At 44.0% G+C, this 21,950-nt stretch overlaps 1 protein-coding gene across 2 annotated transcripts in view; it reads left to right on the forward strand.

The window, feature by feature from the left end:
• The window catches only part of RTEL1 (regulator of telomere elongation helicase 1), a 43,567-nt gene extending 23,061 nt beyond the window's left edge, over nt 1-20,506 (forward strand). The window contains exons 27-36 of one of the 2 annotated variants that reach the window (XM_054081134.1): nt 621-775; nt 3,020-3,115; nt 5,139-5,349; nt 6,473-6,610; nt 7,161-7,277; nt 9,853-10,095; nt 12,682-12,858; nt 13,683-13,868; nt 14,314-14,417; nt 19,612-20,506. In XM_054081134.1, coding sequence (XP_053937109.1) covers nt 621-775; nt 3,020-3,115; nt 5,139-5,349; nt 6,473-6,610; nt 7,161-7,277; nt 9,853-10,095; nt 12,682-12,858; nt 13,683-13,868; nt 14,314-14,417; nt 19,612-19,686 — 1,502 coding nt within the window. In that variant the 3' untranslated portion in view covers nt 19,687-20,506. The remainder of the gene's footprint in view (nt 1-620; nt 776-3,019; nt 3,116-5,138; nt 5,350-6,472; nt 6,611-7,160; nt 7,278-9,852; nt 10,096-12,681; nt 12,859-13,682; nt 13,869-14,313; nt 14,418-19,611) is intronic. The other variant, XM_054081135.1, reaches the window with a different exon arrangement.
• Nucleotides 20,507-21,950: the final 1,444 nt, after the last annotated feature.

Genomic DNA, 21,950 nt, shown 5'->3' on the forward strand with positions numbered 1-21,950 from the left:
CTTAGTCACTGATGAAGTAACTTCACAAAATGGGGAAACATATTTTGAAGAGAATGCCTTTTAGAAGTACCAAGCTGATACTAATTGAATGCTACCTACAGCTCTGGATTCTTACATTGAAAACAAATATGCCTGGATCCTGATTGGTGAGAAGAGGTGTTCTTGGAACCTGAGGATGGCTGTGTCTTATAGGCAATGATACTGTGAGAATTGTAGGCTTTAAACATGCTTGTTCTGTTTAAAAATAAATTGTATTTCCTGCCAGAATCTCATGAAAACGGGAACTCGGGTTTTGGGAAACCCATAAAACTGGAGTCATTAACTGCATTAGGACTTTTTTCCATTGATCCTAAGTCATTTTGAGATCAAATATGACCATCACTTAAGGAAAAGTTTGAGAGAAGTCCATTTAGGTTGTTGTAAAAAAATGCTTGAGCAATTTGGGGAGTGATTAACCAAAGCAGTCTTCTTACTAAGTCATTTAATGCAATTTTGCAAGATGAAATCACCCAGCACATCTTTGTGGATTGCTGCATAAGATTTTGAGGTATTACTAAGTCAAACAAAATGCAAGCATTAACATGGAATGTTTTCTCATCTGTATTGTGCTCTGATGCCAGTAAATGGAGATGGAACATCGAGCCTGTGCATGGAGTATGAACAAGAGTTGGTCTTGCCTAGAAAACAGCGTGTTGGGCTCTTGGATGCGTTGGAGCACAATGAGAAAAGCAGGGAAGACGCAGAGGAAGACAATAACTTGGTGGGAGAGGAAAAGGTAATGGCAATGGTGTAGCAAAATGCTTGTGAGTAATAATTGTAGATGCTAAAGCAAAACAAGTTTGGCATTAAGAGTACTAGTTCAACCCTCTTTCATGAAGTGCTTCCTGTAATCAGCACTCATAATTAAGCTTAATCAAAGGATTTCCTTGCCAGATTTGATGAGCTGACCAACAGGTACAGACTTGTGCTGAGCTCCATATCTGGAATACAGAGATTCTTGGAAGTCAACCATGTTCTCTGGAGAGCAAAGAGCTCTCAAAGAAGTTTAGTATATGCACACAGTTCCTCCTGGGTGGAATCTGTCTCAGCACTTAGTGTGTGACCATATATTGAATTAAAAAAAAAAAAGGGTGGACGTTGTTTTACGAATTAGAACTTCACTTTCAGATGAAAATCTTTAATTGGCCTCAGGGAATGTTGCAGACTTGCAGAATATCTTACCTCAATCAAAAAGCCACTACTACATTCAGATTGGCAAAGCTTCAGCTGTGTTGCTCACTTTCTTTCCTCTTGGATTGGTATTTTTAATACATCAATGATAAGGCTGCATCGTCTTGCTTGCCCAAAAGCCCTGTTGGTGGGGCAGCTTCCTTGCCTGGCTGCCATCAGCAGGAGCCTTGCAGACTCGATTTGGCGACTGGGAGCATGTGGACTGCAGGAGTGCCTGTTGCAACACTCCTGAGCACCAGCTTAGGGGCAGAATGCCTAAGGGAGAGTGCAGAGGTGTAAGAGCATCCGGGGATGATCTCAGGAGGCCTCAAGGAGGTGGATGTGTACAGAGTGGGGAATGTACAAACTTGGAGAAACAAACAAGGATCAAGAATATTTCACTTGTGTACACTTGATTAAGAAATTTACACCATCACCCACGGGTTGCCACAGCATAGACACCAGAACTTATTCTTTGGAAAGCCTGGCACATCTTCAGGGAGTTGTTAACAAGATACTGTAGCTGAGTTACCACAGCGGCACTGCTTTTGGCATCATTGAGCATTTCCTTAGGTCAGACAAGTTGATGTCTTTAAGGGCTCAGCAGTGAGTCAGCTTCAGTCTGCTTTCTCTGTTCAGCATTTCAGCTCCTCTATGGCTCGCAGAGAACGGAGGCATCCTGTGCTGCTCCTCAGTAGGAGATCTCTGGCACCAGAGGTTTGGGGAGCGTGATTCTGACGTGCGGTGCCTCTGCAGGAGTCAGCTTTCGCTCCAAGACTAACACTGAGCCAGTGTTAACAAGTGCTAGATTAGGACTGAAAGACACGGTTGTGCTTTCATTCTTTCTTCACCATTCACCATAGTATCTGCATTACCATTTTTCCTATTAACAAGCTTATACTGTACCCTTGTTCACTACATAATGGAAATTCAGCTGCTGTCATTCTGAAACAATTTGCTGGGGGTGGAAAAGAAGCCTTTGTCATCTCAAAAAAATCAAAACAGGAGAGACAGTCTCTCAATCCATTTAAAGAATGATTTGTCAGTTCCCCTCAGCTTTTCCTTGCGAGATGTGCCTGTGGAAACCTGTCTTTCAGAGACCTTATTTAGTCTGATCATGCAGCCAAGGTGGTGCCTTTACATGGTCCAGGATTAAGATTGTTTTTGATTGTTTTTCTGACTTATTGCATGTATTATAAATGTTTGATGTGCTGCTTGTGTTCCAGTTCTTCTTTCTGTTGCACAATGCTTAATGTGGACTTAAATCATGGACAGGCTTGTCTGGAATTCCATGTCCTTGCAGTATTATGGGTGCACCAAAGGGGCTGGGGAGGGACTTTTTCAAGGCCACGGAGTGATAGGACAGGGGAAAATGGAATGGCTCTAAATTGAAAGGGGGAAGATTTAGGGTAGACATTAGGAAGAAATTCTTCACAATAAGGGTAAGAAGGCCCTGGCCCAGGTTGCCCAGGGAAGTTGTGGATGCCCCATCCCTGGAGGTGTTCAAGGCCAGGTTGGACGGGGCTGGGAGCCCCTGATCCAGTGGGAGGTGTCCCTGCCTATGGCAGGGGTCAGAACTGGCTGGGCTTTGAGGTCCCTTCCAACCCAAACTTCTCTGTGATTCTGTGATCTTCTAGAACCAGATATGTCCAAAGCTCCGTTGCAAAGATTTAGGTTGACTTGCTTTGCTTTCCTGATTGGTATCACAAAGTGAGTTAGCAAGCTTTGCTGTTGGGAATGGATAAGTGGAATGGGCAATAACTTGGAAAAGCATTTTTTTTGGACCTATCTTTTCTTTTAATCTTCACAGGCACAACGTCTGTCTACACTTTCCCTTCAGTATGAGAAGAGGTTAACAGATGAGCAGAAAGGAGGAAGGAGAAAAATAAAGCTAGTCAGCAATACGGTATGTGTTTTCATGTGTCTGTGCCATCCCTTTGATCTGCAGACGGCTATAATTTGACTTGGAAATTTCCAGGCAGACAGATGTTTGATGCCAGAACAATTTTGTTTCTTTCTCCAAATTGTGAATATTCATCAATATACATCTGAAACCTATTTCTGTTGTGTTCTTTCTCAAATCTAGGCATCGCAGACCCAATCAAGCACAGGTACGGGTAGGGCTAGTAGAGGAAGAGAATTGTTTTCTGGCTGTGAACGTGTTCTCCCATTGACCGTTGAAAGTTGTGGTTGTTCAAGCTGGAGAAGAGAAGGCTCTGAGGAGACCTTAGAGCAGCTTCCAGTACTGAAAGAGGCTCCAGGGAAGCTGAGGAGGGGCTCTTGATCAGGGAGAACAAGTACAGGATGAAGGGGAACGGCTTTGAGCTGAGAGAGGGGAGATTGAGATGAGATCTTAGGGAGGAATGTTTTCCTGTGTGGATGGGGAGGCCCTGACCAGAGCAGTGGTAGCTGTCCCATCCCTGGAGGTGTTCCAGGCCAGGATGGATGGGGCTTGGAGCAACCAGATCCAGTGGGAGGTGTCTCTGCCCACGACAAGGGGGGTGGGCTGGATGGGCTTTGAAATCCCTTCCAGCCCAAACTGTTCCTTGACTCTATGACCAGGTACGGTGGGTAGTTTCATTCTTTTTGATCAGAATAGAACGGCATAGTGCGGTTACACGTGACCTACAACGATCACCTAGTCCTGCCGCTGGTGAAGCCTCAAGTGATATAGCTAACCAATTTTGGGTGAGCAATTCTAATTGCATTTGGGTGAGCAATTGCATTCTAAGCCCAACTGTGGTGAGTCATTGCTGTGAGTTATGTTCTCATTAGGCATCACTGTTCTCCCCTGTCCCCCACACTCAGCTCATGCTGCTGGCTTTCAAGAGTTACAATAAATTCGTGAGATTCCCTTGGGTGATGGTGTGTGCTAATAGCTGTCCTGTTCTAACTGGGTGCTGTCTCTCTGTCAGACACCCAGTCACCTGCCAAACGAAACTTGTAAGATTATTGGCATCAGGATCTGACATTGATGTTCAAGGTGTGAGGAAGGAAGCATGTTCGTTGCAGAGGACTGTTTGCAGTTTGTTGCTATCTGTCATGATGAGTCAGGCTAGCCCTCAAGGTTTGGAGTAAGTGTCATTTCTCTTATTAATAAGCCTTCTCCTAAGAATAGAATTGTGCAACGAGAATTGGCTGCCTTCTCTAGGAATATTCCTCTGAAGCAATCAGGTTTGTCAGCAGAGGTGTGAATAGCATTGCTCTTCTGTGAGGGAATGAGTGCTCACAGATGTTAGAGCAACTATGGTTATAGAAATAAGTGTGATAACCATCTGGCAAGATTAGCAATATACTTGTGCCTTGGGATTGCCCCAGTTTTTTTTGTTATGGGGACAGTTTAGAGCAGCTTTCAGTACTGAAAGGGACTTCAGGAAAGCTGGGGAAGGGCTTTTTACATTCTTTCACCATTGTGTGATTCATAAAGAAGAGGTTATCCTGAATCCATTTCACTTGTGACTATAGAAGAACAGTATTTCCCAACAGGAGAGAGTAATCTACCTTGTTCGTGTGTATAGTGTCTTCCAGAAATGTCTTAGAGGAGCCAGAATTCTTGAACACTGTTTTTTGTCTCCTGCTTCATAGATTTGTTTTTGAGTTAATTGAATGGTTCCAGGAGCTAGGGCAGTTAGGTTTGTATTTGTTGTAATGGTTGGCCTTCATGATCTCAGAGGCCTTTTCCAACCTTAAGGATTCTATGATTCTGTTCTGTGGCACTGGAATGGTTTGGTTTTTTTGGGGGGAAGTAACACATGGATCTGGGGATGGCTGCTGTAACTGCAAGAGATGGTAACGACAGTAACCTGTTAGTTGAAAGCTTCCATTGTCTTGTGTGCTGGCAGAATTATAAATACATTGCTTCCATCTGAACTAATGTGAGAATAACTGCTCGAGTCATATTATTTACTGAAGTCTTCCTGTCTTCACAGCAAGCTGATAAGAAAGCAGACCCGACGGAGCCAAAGAAGGCCCGAGCTACATTGTACATTGCCACTGTGAAGAAGACCCTAAGCCAACAGAATTATGATCTCTTCTCTAAGGCTCTTCAGCACTACAAGAAGACAGATGACTTCCATGAGATGTTATCTCAAATGAGCTCTCTCTTTATAGAGGATGAAAAGAAGCATGTCTTGTTACGAGGTACTGTGGCTTCCCTGGTATTCTATATCACATGACTTTTGTCTTTCAAATAAGCTTGGATATCTCAGAGGTAAGCGTTTGGATTCAAAGACCAGATGGATCAGGATAATAATCATTAACATTTATCACTTGGTATCCCCAGACCACATAGAAAATCTTCTCAGTCTGATTATTAGATTATTAGATGTCAGTTTGCATCTTGACAGGCCCAAAAAGAATCTCGTTCTATGGAAGCTTGTATTACTTTAAACTTTGCCTGAAAGTAACATAGCTTATACCTCATGATTCAGTATCAAGAGTGTGAGCTGGATGGATGTGTTTATAAGGGTTCAATGTTCAAGCAGTAAATAAAGTAGACGGAACATCTAGAGAGACTTTCCATTTATATAACAGTGGATATAGAGCAAGTGATCTGGGCAAGCATGGGCAGTTTATTGGTCTAGCTGGTGTTTTCTTGGCTATCAACAGCTGCGTTGGCAGGAACTGGACTCCCACCAACATTTCTAGTTTAACAAAGTGTTTTCTCTGTGAATTTTCATTTCCCTCTCAACTTGTGAGCAAGAGGGCAGATTTTTCTGTGACACTTTTCATCTACTAAATTCAAACAGCACGGTTATGCATCCTGTAAGTTGTTTAGGTTAAGGAACGAGAAGCTCGGTATGAGCACTTAGTACTAAAGCCACAATTTGTTTTCCAATTTGCTAACTTACTGTATAAATAAGAAAATATCTAATCACATAATTAAGGCCTAAGTTTACTTTTAAAAAAAATGCAGGCACCTGAAACCTCAAGTTCATTTGACCTAGTGTAGCAATAGGATGACGGGGAACAGTTTTAGGCTGAAAGAGGGGAGATTGAGATGAGATCTTAGGAAGAAATGTTCTCTTGTGAGGGTGGGGAGTCCCTGGCCCAGATTGCCCAGGGAAGTCATGGCTGCCCCATCCTGTTATTCTGTATTATTCTGCTTGTTCTATAAATATTAGATAAAAACATTCAGATTTTAAGTTATTGAGCTGCACTTTTTGATCGTACATGTTACTTAACCCCAAGTCCTGCCATTGTTCCCTTTTGTGGACTGATCTTTCCTTTTTCTGTTTCTCTTCTTCCCTCTCTCTAATGGAAGAATTCTACCAGTTCGTTCGACCTCAACATAAAAAGGATTTCGATGAAGCGTGTTGCAGTCTGACAGGCATGGGCTGTGGCTACAAACCCGAGCACAGCCTCCTGCCACAAGAGAGGGAGATACTAGCCAGGAAAATAGGTGAGGAGCTTGTTTTGTCACGTGCAGGCAATTGCGTCCATTGATGGATGTCAATCAGTCATGGTGAAGATATCTAATATGTAGAAATGCAGAGATGGAAGGCAATTTATTGTGATCACCACTGAGCTATGACTGCGCTCTGTGTGCTCATCTTGCCTGCCTTGCCATGAGCACACACAGATGCCTGAGCAGTAATTACTGCATAGTTAGCAGTGGTGCCATTTTATTTCAAAAAGGGGTTTTACAGCTCTATTTAAATCACGAATCTCATCTTTGGATTTATAAACTCTGCGTGTCATCTTTGCTGCCCCCATAAAGCCACCAGATCAGTGAACAGAGGGCAGTTGTGTCCTCACAGAGCTTGTGAATCTTTGAAACCCTGGGACAATGAAATCCTAAGAAAAGCAGGGTGTTGGCTCATTCCCTCTTACCAGTGAAATACATCTACATTTTCAGGGATGTTCAGCGTAGAATGGCACACTTTGAAATGCTCTGTTCTGTGATCATTCTTCCCCAAGTTCACTGCTAACTGACTGGTTTGGTTTAACAGAAGAAAAACGGAGTCAGCAGAAAACTGCGTTCTCAGAGGCCTCGTGTGCTCAACTAAATGCCGAGCTCCACTTGAACCAGGGAGGATTACACCTGATGACAGGACTGCACAGTGCAGGTACCCTTCATGTTAAATAAAATAACATCCCTGCCCCAGGGCAAGGGATGTTCTGGTTTGTTTTGTCACTGCCTGTAGATTTTTCTGGTGGGAACCAATGGTTTTGTGTTCATCTAGCCCAGTGGCTCGCTGGCTGTTGGTAGGAGCAGTGGTAATGCCAGGTGTTCAGCAAGGATTGTAGAAAAGGAAACACAAAAGCCAATAAATTAAATCAAAGTAGATATGAAAGAAACCAACCGAAGCCCGAAGTTCATACTAGAGGCTGACCTGGCATATGTCAGTGAGGGAAAGGGTGAAGTGAGCACAGGGTTGCTGGGCTTCCTGCTTAACCAGGCTTCAGGACAGAGCTGTATAAGGAGTGTACTCTCAGGATGAATCACTGAATGGTTTGAGTTGGAAGGGACCTCAGAGCCCATCCGTTTCCTTGCCCATGGGAGGGGGGGGGGGGGGGGGGGGGATGTTAGGACACCTCCGACTGGATCCGGTTGCTCCAAGGCCCATCCAGCCCGGCCTTGAACACTTCCAGGGATGGGGCAGCCACCACTGCTCTGGGCAACCTGGGCCAGGGCCTCCCCACTCTCACTGTGAAGAGTTTTTTCCTATTGTCTAAATCTAAATCTTCCTCCTTCCAATTTAAATCCATTCTCCCTTGTCCTGTCGCTACAGGCCCTTGTCAAAAGTCCCTCCCCAGCTTTCCTGGAAAGCCCCCTTCAGGTACTGAAAGCTGCTCTAAGGTCTCCCTGGAGCCTTCTCCAGGCTGAAAACCCCAACTCTCTCAAGCTTGTCCTCATAGCAGAGGTGCTTCGGCCCTCAGAGAACCTCCATGGCCTCCTCTGGACCCATTCCAACAGTGCCATATCCATCTTATATTGGGGATTCCAGAATAGGACACAGGGCTCCAGGTTGGGGTCTCACCAGGGCGGAGCAGAGGGGGAGAATCACCTCTCTCGCCATGCTGGCCGCACTTCTTTCGATGCAGCCCAGGACACGGTTGGCTTTGTGGGCTGCGAGCATGCAATACTGGCTCATGTCGAGCTTCTCATCTGTCAGTACTTCAAGTCCTTCTCCCCAGGGCTGTTCACAATCATGTTGTCCCCCAGCCTGTATAAATCCAGGTATGAAGAAGAAATCAGCTCCTGTTTACTTGCTGGCAATGTGCACGTACCTCACGTGGGCAGACTGTTCTTTCCGTAAGAAGCAGAGACCAGTACGTGAGTTCTCGCAATCACACGGAGTCTCCATGCTCATCCCTCTAATCTCCTACTGTCCTGCGTTTATCTCGGACGTCAGAGGCTCAGTTATGATTTGATTACAGGTCTTCCTGAGAACAGCTGGGAATTTTTTGTATTCCTCATAAGGAAGTGAGTAGGACGGTTGGGCAGCTTAGAAGTCTTTCTTTGAGGGTAAAGAGAGGCTAATCCTTTCTTTTTTTTAAAAGAAAAATTAAATAAATAAAAAGCCAATGTTTCCTGTAAGGTTTTAAAAGCTTTCAATGCATGAAAACATTGTTTCTTTTTATTTGTTCTCCTGCTTTGTTTTTCGTTTTGAGAACATTCGAACAAAACAGAACCTTGGGTAAACGTTTTCTTCTGAGGTCCATGAGGTCAATTTTCACCAAAATTTGTTTCTGCTAAGAGTAATTGAGAAAATAATAGCACTAAATGCAGGTGTGATTCTATACCCACTCCTTATAGAGAGTCTGCTTGGGGGGGAGTAAGAATGCTGTGCAATAAAAGATACTGATTGTATCGTTCACACCAGTGTTTTTCTCCTTTCAGGGAACTGACCTAAGCCCGGCTTTTAAAACTGCGATGTAGTCTTTAACTTCTTTAGAAGTTCTTTAGTGGAGAATAAAGCTCTAAATATAAAGAGACGTGGCTAGTTAATTTATATCGGTTTCTTATCATATCCTTCATTCGGATTTGCATGCCTGTATTATGCAAAACAGAACTTTTTCCTATAAATGGGCTTGGAAAACAAAGCTGGAGTTTTGAACAGAGTCCACTTGGAGTTTAGCATGGTGTTCATAGCTGCTCCTACCTTCTCTTGCACTCCTACCTCACTCTTGTGCATTCCTGAGTGTTACTTCAAATTAGTTATTCTGTTTTACCATTATGCTTTCCTGTTGGCGGAAATCTGTTCCTTAAAATTGCTCTCACTGATTTATTTTCAGGCCAGCATCATTGGTTAAACCACCTGTTTATAATGCTTCAAATCTTTCAGTGTAGCACAGAACCTGATTTATTGCTGACCTCCAAGCACAGTGTCTTCTGTGGCACCTTTTGCTTGTCCCCTAGTGTCCATCTGATGCATTTCTCCATTTAAAAGATCAAAAAGACTCCAGAAGATGCTAAAAGTGATCCTCAGGATCCATTTGCCCAATTGCTGTTTCCAGGAGCAGGCTCTGCCCAAGGCCATGCCAGAGGGCGGTGAGTGGGTGGGCAGGCAACATTGGCTTTCTCGCTTGAAAGCAGGCCAGGAACCCCCTTCTGAGTGAAAGAGAAGTGACACAAAGGAGTGACCACTGCCTCTGTTCCTCCTCAAGCCCTGCTCACACGTGTTCTTTGTCTCCCAGGGCAGAATACCAGCCAAGCTTCAAGGAAAGACATGGAAAAAGCTTCATGCTCTAGGAGAGATTCCCACCAGGCCCTCCGCGCTGCGTATCTCCATGACGTGAAGAAGGCGTTGAACAAAAGCACTTACAGCCGTTTCTATGAAGCGTTGTTGGCTTACAAGAAGACAGATAACTATGATGCGATGATATCCGTGATAGCAGCACTCACCACTGAGAGGCCGGAAGACTTTCATCTCCTACAAAGTAAGGGCTTTTCTTTATTTGCAAAGCAATTGGTGCTGTGATCTCCCGTGCGCGCTAACCTTTCACTGGTCATTAGTCTGCACATTCTCCATGTTTAGGAAAAACTTGTAGCTCTGTTAAACTTCACCTCTCCCATCGTCTGGTTTAGCCAACGAGGAAAACGGAGCAGCAGGAAAGATGTATTAAATGTCATTCAGAAACCAAAGAATGTCAAGGTTATAAAACGTTCTCTCTTTCTTCAGTGTGAAGTTGTACATTAAAGACTTGAAGTAAAACCTCAGTAATTCCAGTCACAACCTTCAGGCAAGCTAACTTCAGTTAAATGATTTCATTACCACTTTTTTCCTCCTGAGTTACTAGAAGGGATTGCTCTTCAGAAAAGCCAGTGCTGACTATTGACCTGACTCAGTTTTATTTGCATGACGTTGGTTGCTATACTGGCTTTTCTAAGCTATACTGCTAAGCTCTTGGAGCTCTTCCAGGTTTTGGGATAAGCAGTCGTAGTTTTGATTCACCGTTCTTCTATGGAGTTTTACCTGTGAGTAGTTATGGGACTGTGTCATAATTTAGTATCCTTATTGTTCATAATAAGCTAGAAATTTCAAGCTGGGATTTATTTCGCAGTGGTGGTTTGGTTTACTTGCTTTCGTGAATTTAATGATGAAAGGATTTAGGAAGCTACAAGTTTTAAAAATTTTAAATTGGGCTTTATTGATTAAAAAAAAAAAAAGAGGTTTGTTCTTGGAATTGTGTTTAGGATTGCACCAGGTCCTGCACCTGGGTCTGAGCAGTCACAAGCACAAATGCAGGCTGGGTGGAGAATGGATTGAGGGCAGCCCTAAGGAGAAGGACTTGAGTGAGGTGGTGGGTCAGAAGCTTGACATGAGCTGGTAATGTGTGCTTGAAGGCCAGAAAGCCAGCTGTGTCCCTAGCTGTGTCAGGAGTGTAACCAGCAGGGCATTCTGCCCCTCTGCTCCGCTCTTGTGATACCCCACCTGGAGCCCTGTGTTCAGTTGTGGAGTCCTCAGCACAGGGAGGATGTGCAGCTGTTGGAGTGAGTCTAGAGAAGGCCATGGAGATGATCCACAGGCTGGAGCACCTCGCATATAATGACAGGCTGAGAGAATTCGTTTGTTCAGCCTGGAGAAGAGAAGGCTCCAGGGAGACCTTACAGCAGTTTTCAGTACTGAAAGGGGATCCAGGAAATCTGGGGAGGGGCTCTTGATCAGTGAGAGCAGGGAGAGGATGAGGGGAACGGTTTTCAGCTGTATGACGGGAGATTTTGATGAGATCTTAGGGAGAAATATTTTCCTGCGAGGGTGGGGAGGCCCTGGCCCAGATTGCCCAGAGAAGTGGTGGCTGTCCTATCCCTGGAGGTGTTCAAGGCCAGGTTGAATGGGCCTTGGAGCAACCAGATCCAGTGGGCAGTGTCTGTGCCCAGAGCAGGGAGTGGAACTTGATGGGCTTTGAAGTCCCTTTCAACCCAACCCATTCAATTATTCTGATTATGTGCTGGTGGTGATTGTCCAGATAAGAATCATCTTGCCTTGTGCTATGTAACACCTCAAATTGACCTTCTCCCATGTCTCTGGTGTAAACTGCTCTGCAGGAAATGATGCAGAGTATACTGGGAATTGTCTATAGGAGATCACAATAAGGATTCCACTGACCTTCAATAGATGTCACAGTATCCACATTTTTAGAGAATATTTTTCTGGTGAATTAACTTGTCAGATTTGTCTTGACACATTGAAGAGTGGGAGGGAAATGAGCTATGCGATACTGAGTCATAACCTCCCCCTGAGCACTCTTTATCTCCAAGAGTCAGTGTCTTTACTGAGAAAGCGTTTTGACTTTGGGGTAGAATTGTCTATGCTTGGCAGTAGTTGGAATCAGGTTTTTTAGAGTTTCTGTATGTGTTGTGAATCCTTGTCAACCAAACAGTACTGAGAAGTTTCCTTTTTTGAGAAAATCTTCTCAGATATTTTGTATATATTTGATTTTGCTAGATCCATTGTCAGGTGGAGGGCTGGGTCAGGTATTTACCCCTGGAGTGCAGGGATAGGGTAAAGGGAAGTTGCTAAATTGGAAGGGGGAAGATTTAGATTAGGCAATGGGAAGAGATTCTTCACGATGAGGGTGGGGAGGTTCTGGCCCAGGTTGCTCAGAGCGGTGGTGGCTGCCTCATCCCTGGAGGTGTTCAAGGCCAAGTTGGATGGGGCTTGGAGCAAATGGATCCAGTGGGAGGTGTCCCTGCCCATGGCAGGGATTTGGAACACGATGGGCTTTGAAGTCCCTTCCAACCCAAACCATTCCATTATTTTATAATTTATAATTAGCTGTAGAGAACAGAAGAATTTTGTGGTAAGTTGAGATTATTTTCAATTAAATATTCATCTCTGTGCAAGGAAAACTCCATAATTTTTAAATCAACAAAACCATCATGTGTTCTACCAACCTGAAGATACTCAGGAATGTGACTGGTATTATTCAGCTTCCAAAGAATTTCTCCCTTCCAAAGCAAGGAGTCTTCCATGGTCAGGCATTTATTTTCCTGTGTGTTGGACTGTGTTTTCTTTTGGACAGGGTTTTACATGTTTGTGCGCCCTCATCACAAAGAGCAGTTCAAAGAAATGTGTAAAAATTTGACTGGAATGGCTTGTGGCACGGGAGAGAAGCAACTGGAACAGCAGGTGCAAGATGAAGGGAACCCTCTGGGTCTGGAGAGCTCGTGCGCTCAAGGAGAGAACTGCTGCACAGCAGGTTGGGAATGAGTATTTGCCTGAAGCTTAGAATCAATAGGACAAGGAATGATGGTTTTAAACTGAAAGAGATGTTTAGACTAGATCTTAAGAGGATATTTTTACCTGTGAAGGTGGGGCAACACTGGCACGAGTTGCCCAGGATGATGGTGGATGCCCCATCCCTGGAAACATTTAGGTTAAGGTTGGATGGGGCTCTGAGCTACCTGATCTGGTTGGAGATAAAGTGGTTTGAGTTCGAAGGGACCTTACAGATCATCTAGTTCCAAGATGTCCCTGCTCACTGCAGGAGTGTTGAACTGGGTGACCTTCATGATCCCTTCCAACCCAAACCATTCGATGACGATGACTGGCATCCAACAGCCTTACCCATGGGCTGGGCCCTCCCTGCTGTAGGTGTGGAAAGGGAGATCAAAGCAACTGGCCACATGCAGGCTGAGTCAATAAAAAATCCAAGATAGAATGCAACGTGAGGTGGGGAAGTGCAAGGAAACAAGGAGAAAATTGTAATGCCACCTTCTTTAAACTGTTCAGTAGGTCAAGGGTGAAGGGAAAACCTTTGCACCTAAGTGGGGTGGGACAGGAGTGGATCAAGATCCACTGTGTCTGGGAAGAATTTGCCACAACTATTTCGGTATAAAGGGTCCCTTTTCATAATAATTTGTGTTAGTATTGGAACTTCTGTTGCCAAAGCAGTATAGCATAAAAAAATAGTTGTTCAGATTGTTTTATTGTTGTTCTACAGTGAGAACTTGCTGAACTTACTGTTAATTGTGTCCTGTGTTGCACTGGTTTGTATGCTCTGGGGTTTATTTTTATAACCAGATGCAGCCACTTCTAAGGGTGAGGCACCGCAGAAAATTCAGAAGAAGATTTCTTCCTTCTGCTTCAGCCAGCAGAGCACACTGGAATCGTCAACAACCAAAGCGTCAGGAGAAACCAGTAATGTGAGAGCACCCACAAGCCCTGGAGCTGTGCCTGTCTTTCCTCTGGAGATGGAGCCAGAGTGCGGTAGGTATAGGCGAGACTTTGGGTGTAATTCTCTAATACTTGAGAATACAGATAAGTTATAGAAATGAGAATAATGCTGACGGAGTATTAAATGACAACTGGTCTGTGCCTATATTTGCTCAGGTGCAATAACCATTAGAGTGGTTTGCTAATGATGTAAGAGTTTCCTGAGAACTTACAGATTTTTCTTGACAGCTTCCTTGTAAATCGAGGATGCAACCTCGATTTCTAAACAGGGATCTGAGGCATCGAGCACCTGAGTGAGGTTATGTGAAGGAAATGGGGGTAACCAGGCCAAGTATTGCGCTGTTAAGGTAGTTTGTATAGCTCATGGTCATTGTTCTCTGGGCTGCGCTGGAAATGTGTGTGCATGAGTGTTTCACAGGTGGCTACTGGAATTTAGTCACTTCCTTCCTCTCTTTCTCTCGCCCCCTCTCTGCTCTAGGAAGATTCCAGTGCTCTAACTGCAGATCTGAGGATGATGTGCCTTTTAAATGTCCGTTATGTGACTTCACTTGCTGCAAAACATGCTGGGAGCAGTTCTTAAAGGTTATCTTGTTATCATTGGTTTCAGCCTTTCTTGAAACTGCTGGCGCGTTTGGTGCTTTTCAGGAAAACTGTGTGGACAGCCCTGTAAACAGAATTCCTCTGTTTACAGAGAGCACCCAAATCCCCGTGAAAGGTTTACCACCTGTCTTATTACTTTCTAAGTTCTGCAGTGTAATTTGGGGCAGAACTCTGGCTTACACTGTTGTTCTTCCACCTTTGCATCTTCTGAGCTGCCTCTACATGTTTTCCCATCGGGAGCTGCACAGGCGAAAACCTGTGGAGTCAACTTGGAAAAAATTATCGTTGTTTTTACATCTGAACCTTTATTTTAATTTTTTTTTCTTACTCAAGTTTTGTAATTTTCCCCATCTAAAAACCTGCTGTAAAGATCTGTCCTGAGATGAGGCAAATCAGGAACAGGCTGCCCAGGGAAGTGGTTGAGTCCCCATCGCTGGAGGGATTTGAGATGTGTAGATGTGGCCCTTGGGGACATGGTTTACCAATGGTCTTGGCTGTGTTAGGTAGACCATTGGGCTCGATCTTAAGTGTCTTTTCCAACCTGAATGATTCTAAGAATCTATGGTTCTAAGTTCATACTCAAATATTTCCTGTGTCATCCCATCCTTTGGTTTTCCTGGCTGAATAAAGTGGTGTCTGGCGTTCTTTAGGTGCGAGGATGTAACTGATCCCACAGCACATGTTTGTTAGCATCTTGCCTGCCATGTGATTCGGCAGCCAGGTAGTAATAATCTGTGACCCTGGGTATGGAAGTCTCTTAGTTGGGTGGCTTCTAAACACTCTCAGGTGATGAAAAACGGTGCTAAGGAATCTGCAAAATTCCTTAAACCTGTGAATCTACAAACAAATACAAAATAATCAGTCATTCAAAGTGCCAGCGAAAGGTATTTTTCTTGGGAAGACGACACTGAATTGTGTCAGCTAAGTCTAAAAGATGAACGGCATGCTAACATCCAAATAAAGTGTAATGGCAGAGACAAGCTTGGTCCAGGAGGAGGATAGAATAATGTCCACACTGATGTTCTCAGACGTGTCTTGTATCTCCTAGAGCTTCAGCCGAACTTCACTCTGTTTGCTATACCATATTGCTTTTAAAATGTTAAATTCAAAAGCATTGGATTATAAGGAACGTATGTGAGAAAGCATAAGGAAGGCATCTCATGTCTGCTGCAGATCGGGCAGTCAAACCAAATGCCTTGAGTAGGCATTGCTGCTGAAAACTGTTTCCTTCTACGCCAACGTATGATGGGGTTGAACATATGACAGCCAAATGCTCCACAGAAGACTCAAGAAGGCTCATGACAAGAATTTTATTAGCATGTGTTTATAATCTCTCTGCTTGAGTTGGTTTAAGGACTCCCTGGGGAAGCGTTTTTTTGGTTAGGCAAGCGTTTATTATCCCACAGTGTTATCTCAGCCCATAAATTTTTGCCTTATAAATGTCTGGGAAAAATTTCCCTGCTTTTGCCAGTAAGATGTAGCTCGTAATTGTTGATTTATCGGCTTAAGAATCCACAGAATTAGAGCTGTTATGTATTGAGCAATTGCACTGCTCTATTTTGTGGGTTTTATCTTAGAATTGGTGATTTTGAGGTCTGGTTTTCTCCTCAACCCCGTAGTTCATGTGCGTTTTCATAGCTTGTAGATAAATTACAGAACTTGCTCAGCTTCTGGGTTTTTTTAATCACTCCTTTTTCTGATTGCACATCTCAGACTGGGGATTAAAATAGTCTGCTCTACTCGACTGGGCTGCATTTCAGATTCAGGTGCTTGAATGCATCCAGAGGAGGGCAACAAAGCTGGTGGAAGGACTGGAAGGAGCCTCCTGGAAGGGGCAGCTGAGGACTTCGGATTTGTTTAATTTGGAGAAAGGAGGTTGAGGGGTGACCTTGCTGCTTTCTACAGGTTTTCAAGGAGGCGAAGTGCAGAGAGAGGTGCTGAGCTCTTCTGGCTGATATCCAGTGGTGTGATGTGTGGGAGGGGATCAAAGCTGTGCCAAAAGACGTTCAAACTAGATGTTAGGAAACGGTTCTTTACAGAGAGGCTGATCAAACACTAGGACAGGCTTCCTAGAGAGGTGGTCGGTGCCCTGGTGCCCTTAACATGCTTGAACTATTGTTCAGCCCTGAAATGCTCAGGCAGTTGGACCAGGTGACTATTGTAGGTCCTTTCCAACTGGAAATGTTGTTTCTATTCTATTCAGATATCCAATACAAAGCCATGTTTGAGGAAATGAGTTGTTGCCGGTGGGTCAGTTGTTATTAATGACTTTCCTATTTGCCACTTACTTGATTAATCCTTCTGGTTACAGTGAAACTTCGTCCCAGGTGATGGCAGGGGAAAGAAAATAACTGTGTGTTTCTTAGCAAGGTGTATCAACGCTTTGTTTTATGGTAGAGTTCCACAGCCCTGGGAAGTGGACACAGCCTTTTTTATAAACATGAAGAGGGACCGATACTGTTTGGAGCAAATAATCAGAAAATAATGGCACACATCCTGAGTCACGGTAAAGATTTGTCCAACCCAGCGTTCTTTTTCTGACAGTAGCCAGAAAGGGATGGCCAGGTGAAAACGTGGAAGGAAGGAGTGATGATTCTTCCTTTGCAGCACAAGAGCTCCCTGAGCCAAAGGCTGCTTCTGTATATTAAGAAAGTGTTTCCATCACCTTGTCCAGTTCCCTTTGGGCACAAATGGACTTACCAGCCCTTCCACAGCTTAGCCAAGTGTTAGGTGCAGAACTACCTCACATCTTATTGTCATTTTGGACCTGCTTATTGCTAGTTCAGTTTAATGTCCAATTGTTTGAAAAGGACAGACAAACAAAATATTCTTCCAGTTCTCAAGAAAACTCAGGATGCCCTGTCCTTCATAAGGGCAACTTTGGAGCACACCAACACTGAGCAGTTTGCCTCCTCCATAGACAACATACATCAAAGTCTTCATTTCTAAGAATGGGTTCTTTCTTGCTTTGGACAACAAGCTGTTGGGTGTGAGGGATGTAAGAAACATCTTCCTCTCAGCTGAGAGAGACCTTTTGTTCCACTGTTCAAGCATCCCTCAGGGCTTAGCGTGACCCATGTTCCATAGCCACTGTGATGGAGAACATGAAACTACACAGTTTTGTCCCCTTTCTTGACTTTACTGATGACCTGCCTTTCTCGTGATGGTGGCTTGTTCACGTTTGCTTTCTTACGATACAAATCAAGTGTGGTTCAGTTAATGGAAGCTCAAATATCTTGTGGTTTGGGATATGACTTGAGGACTGATGCAGGACTTTGCTAGTCATGCAGATGGGAAGGAAGAGCAGCCTAGTTGAGAGTACAGGATTGCAGACAGGAAGAACGTTATTCCATGTTTCTCTGAAACCAATCCCAGAGGAACCATCTAACCCTGCCATCCGCATTCCCACTCATGTGCTGGTTGGTTGTTCAGACAATGGGCTCCATTCATGGCAAGGGTTGTGGTGTAGGTACCCTTACCAGCAGGAAATGAACACCCGAGTTTGTGTCTGCGCTCTCATCAGATGGCATCAAGCTTTGTCACCACTGACTGGGCTGGATTTGAAAACTCGTCTCTCCTCTTTGCTAACAAGTTACTCACTGTTTCTTCAGCTTTGAAGGACTTTGGTGAATATTGTTCTATGAGGAAGTGACTAACTGCCTGTTATTCAAAATGCAGTAACTTGAGGGTTGCAAACTGTGATATCCTTTTCAATTTGTTGTTTACTAGAAGAGATCAGGGAGAGGCAAGGAATAGTTTTGGAATGCGTTGGAAGCTTTTGGAGGAGCAGACAGGATTCCCTGCTCTGGAGGGGCATTAGACGGGTCAGTGCTGTTTGGGTTGTTTTCATAGAGTCAAAACGATTGAGATTGGAAGGGACCTTAAAGCCCATCCAGTTCCAATACCTCCCACTGAATCCGGTTGCTCCAAGCCCCATCCAGCTTGGCCTTGAACACCTCCAGGGATGGGGCAGCCACCACTGCTGTGGGCAACCTGGGCCAGGGCCTCCCTACCCTCATCATTAAGAATTTCTTCCTAATGTCTAATCTAAATCTTCGCCCTTCCAATTTTCAGTGCATTGCTGCTTTTCAGTGTTTAAATCCATCGTTTACTCCTGCTCTTTTTGCAAGCTTTCCAGACAGACAGAGTTATTTTCATTTGCGTTATCTGTAATATGGGAAAATATGAGATTTCACATTTATATATTGCACTTATATATATTTATATACACTTCATATATTACACTCTTTAACAAATCACTGTCTGCTGGGAGGTAGAATAAGTTTTCCTTTCCCCTTCCATTTATGGCATTTCAATTGATGGTTCTAGAATCAAACCATTAGTGCCCAAACCTGCTCTGCAGGCTACATCTTTTGGTACAGCGATTTTCTTCCATGCTGCAGGAGGCCCTGGCAGCCCCACTGATGGAGGTCACCATCATTTCACCGCACTGAGCTGGCAATTTGCTCAAAGCTTAATTTTGTAAATAGTTGGGGGTTTTTTTTTGCTATCTCACTTCTGAAACGAGCAGAGTATTTTAGTTTTACTGGTAATCTGTAAGTATAAAAAAGAACAGTTGGGGTTCAGCTGCAGGTCAAGTGGCTAAAAAGCTGTTTTTAACAGAAACTGAAACCTGAGTGGGCAAAAGATTGTCTCATGTACTCGGTGTTCTGCTGTTAACCTCGAAGGTTGGTGGGGTGGTTATGAAGAAATAAATGTACTTGGTTCCCCTGCAAAACTCTTGGTCATGATCACACATCTCACTGATGTCCTGGTATGCACAGGAGGTCAATTCCTTCTCGTCTGTGCAAGAGGAAGCAGAGTTTCAGGGAACTCATCAGCCACTTGTAAGATGTAATGAATTTACAAGTACATCCATAATTCACAACTGCTCTTGCAGGCTCTGTATTTCCTCGTTCCTGCATTTCAGGCTTCCAAAGGTGTTGTAACTGGAATTAATGTGAGACAGCTGCTGTAAATTTTGTTGCTGTTCCACTGAAACGCTTTCTTTTTCCTCCTTTACTCCCTAGCAGTTAAATAACTGCTCAGTAACACCGCGTTGAGAAATAGCAGATAGAATATCTTGGACTGACTCATGCCTATCATTCACCTTGGATATTTGCAAATGTGATAGAGAAATCTAATACTAACATGTTTTGTCTGTTTATTTATACAGACGGTGAAGAAGTGTCCGAAGTGCCACAGTGATATCAAAAAGCAACGATTAATCCAAGTTTTCTTCTGGTCGTAATCTCCCCGCCAGGAAGGTCATGTGCAGCATGTCAGCAGAAAGAAATCCCTGCACGCTGGCTGTTGGGCTGAAGGGAAGCAGGGTGAAGGCTGATTTAAATACCTTTGATCCTTTGCACTGGGTTACACGCTGTGCACCAACACGTATCATTGCTTCCTATGAAGACAATCAAGTCTGAATGGTTTCTTTCCTTCATCACTGGCAGGAGAATAAAGAATATTGTCCTGTATTGGAAGGTTAACTTGTGATTTATCTTAGCCTGTCAGATCCTACTGTGGCAGCTCTGAGGCTGCAATGTTACACCCTGGAGGCAACTGTTGTTCACAGGCCCTTCAGGTAACATCATCCCTTGGAAAAACCCTAGCGGTGGAACTGAGCTGAAGGAGGCAGCCAGGCCACCCATCCTCACCGCACCAGTGTTCCTGGAAGAGTGATTCACCTTCACTGGTGTTTGGCAGCAGCTGCTTTCTCCAGCAGCAGAAGATACTGAATGAAAGGATGACTTTTTAAGAGCAAATTCCAGTGGTTCTGTGGTGAGAAGCAATGCTCCGTTGCATTTGCCGGGCACCCCGAAGCCCCATTCCTCCCATCCCACTGGGGTTCTTTGGAAATGTGCTGCTAAAGGAGTCTTTGTTTTCTGCTCAGGACTGGTACTTCCATTGCGCCTGTGTTACCTGATGTCATCTACCAAGAAGAAAAATGAACTAAGTAATTTAAAACCCTAAAATAAATCATTAGGTGGGTTAAAAAGAAAATCTTTAACACTTCCACTCTCTGTGAGTAGTGGCTATTGGTGGTTAACCCAAAAAATTGTATCTAAATTAAACTATAAATAAAACAGATTTTGTCTTAATTCAGATTTGTTTGAATATATATATTTTTAATCTTTTACCAGCTATAAAATCTTGGGGTATTGAGTCATAGGATAGTCCCAGTCATTGAGTCCCAGCATCCCTGGTAGAAGGAAGTGGTGGAGGGGTTTGTACTGCTGGAATTTTTGACACTTGAGTAGTTTTGTTTGAGCAAAGAGTTGTGTTCTAGGTTGCTGATTAGTTCCAAGGTCCCTGTAGTGGCAGAGACACCTCATACACCGTGTGTTCCCGGAACGTTCTGGGAGAAGAGATTCTTTAATAATTTTAGGAGTGGTGTTTCCTCAACCTGGAGGTGGATTTCATATCAGTGGTATTTTGGAAGATGTTATGTTAATAATTGATAATCAAAATTGCAAAGTGATCTGCATTTTAACAAAACTTTCAAAGGTTCTGATTTCTGCAGGGAAGGCAGCTTTGTTTCCCAAACCCAAAGCAGCTCCTTACCTGAATTGTGCTGAATTTCATTTTTTGGTCAAGGGTTTTTTGTTGAGTTTGCACCTTCACGAGTCACACTCTGGGCGCCTGCTATCATAATTTGGTTTTTTTTGCTTTTTTTAACAAGAGTAACTATAACTATTGCATTGCAGAGGTTTAGAAAGGAAAAAGATCACACTTTCCGGGTAAGCAGATGGGGCCAACGTGGATGTTTTGCAGTCGGCAGCTTTGGGGTGATCTGAGTTCTCCATGTAGGGTAAAGCCTCGCAACTGCTTCTGAGCAGGTCCCTGCACTTTCTTTCAGATGCTCATTTTGAATTCTGTTTTCTCAGCCTGGGCAAGCAGTGGAATGGGAAGAGCTGAGTGAAGGCTGGGAGCAGTGCATAGGGAACCCTTGCCTGCTCTGAGCAGATCTCTCCTTGGGGAGAACTGCAGCTTTCTGCTTATGCCACTGGAGGGAAACCACAGCCCAAGACACGAGTGTGAAACGCAGCTGACCCTGACCTGACAAACTCTGAAACACTTCAGTATCCCCATCGGTGAATCTGCTGCTTGCAGATGGAATTGATTTGGAATCAGACTGGTTTTGGTGCTGCTTTCTGGTGTAGTGAGGATTGCTCTGCAGTGGGTCTGGAGGTCTGGTTCCCTGCTGCCAGCATCTCTCGGGCATCTACCGTTGATGGGAGAGCAGCCAGCCTGCAGGAGGTTCTCATCTGCAGCTTATCTGCTCATCACTTAGGTTTAGTTTACTAACAAACAATTTAATGATTCCGTCATTGCTGACCTATCTCTGAGAGGTTTGCTGAAAAGTTATGTCCATCAGTTAAAAAAAGGCAAGCTGCTGCGACCCTGACCAGTGATGAGCAAATAGGTTTTTATGTGGTAACATCGTCACAAGGTAAACCCAAAGGAACTCCAGTTGTGGGACAACGCAGCCCTGGACTTGAGGGTAAGTCT

Source organism: Cuculus canorus, chromosome 16, assembly GCF_017976375.1.
Source record: "Cuculus canorus isolate bCucCan1 chromosome 16, bCucCan1.pri, whole genome shotgun sequence".
NCBI lineage: Eukaryota > Metazoa > Chordata > Aves > Cuculiformes > Cuculidae > Cuculus > Cuculus canorus.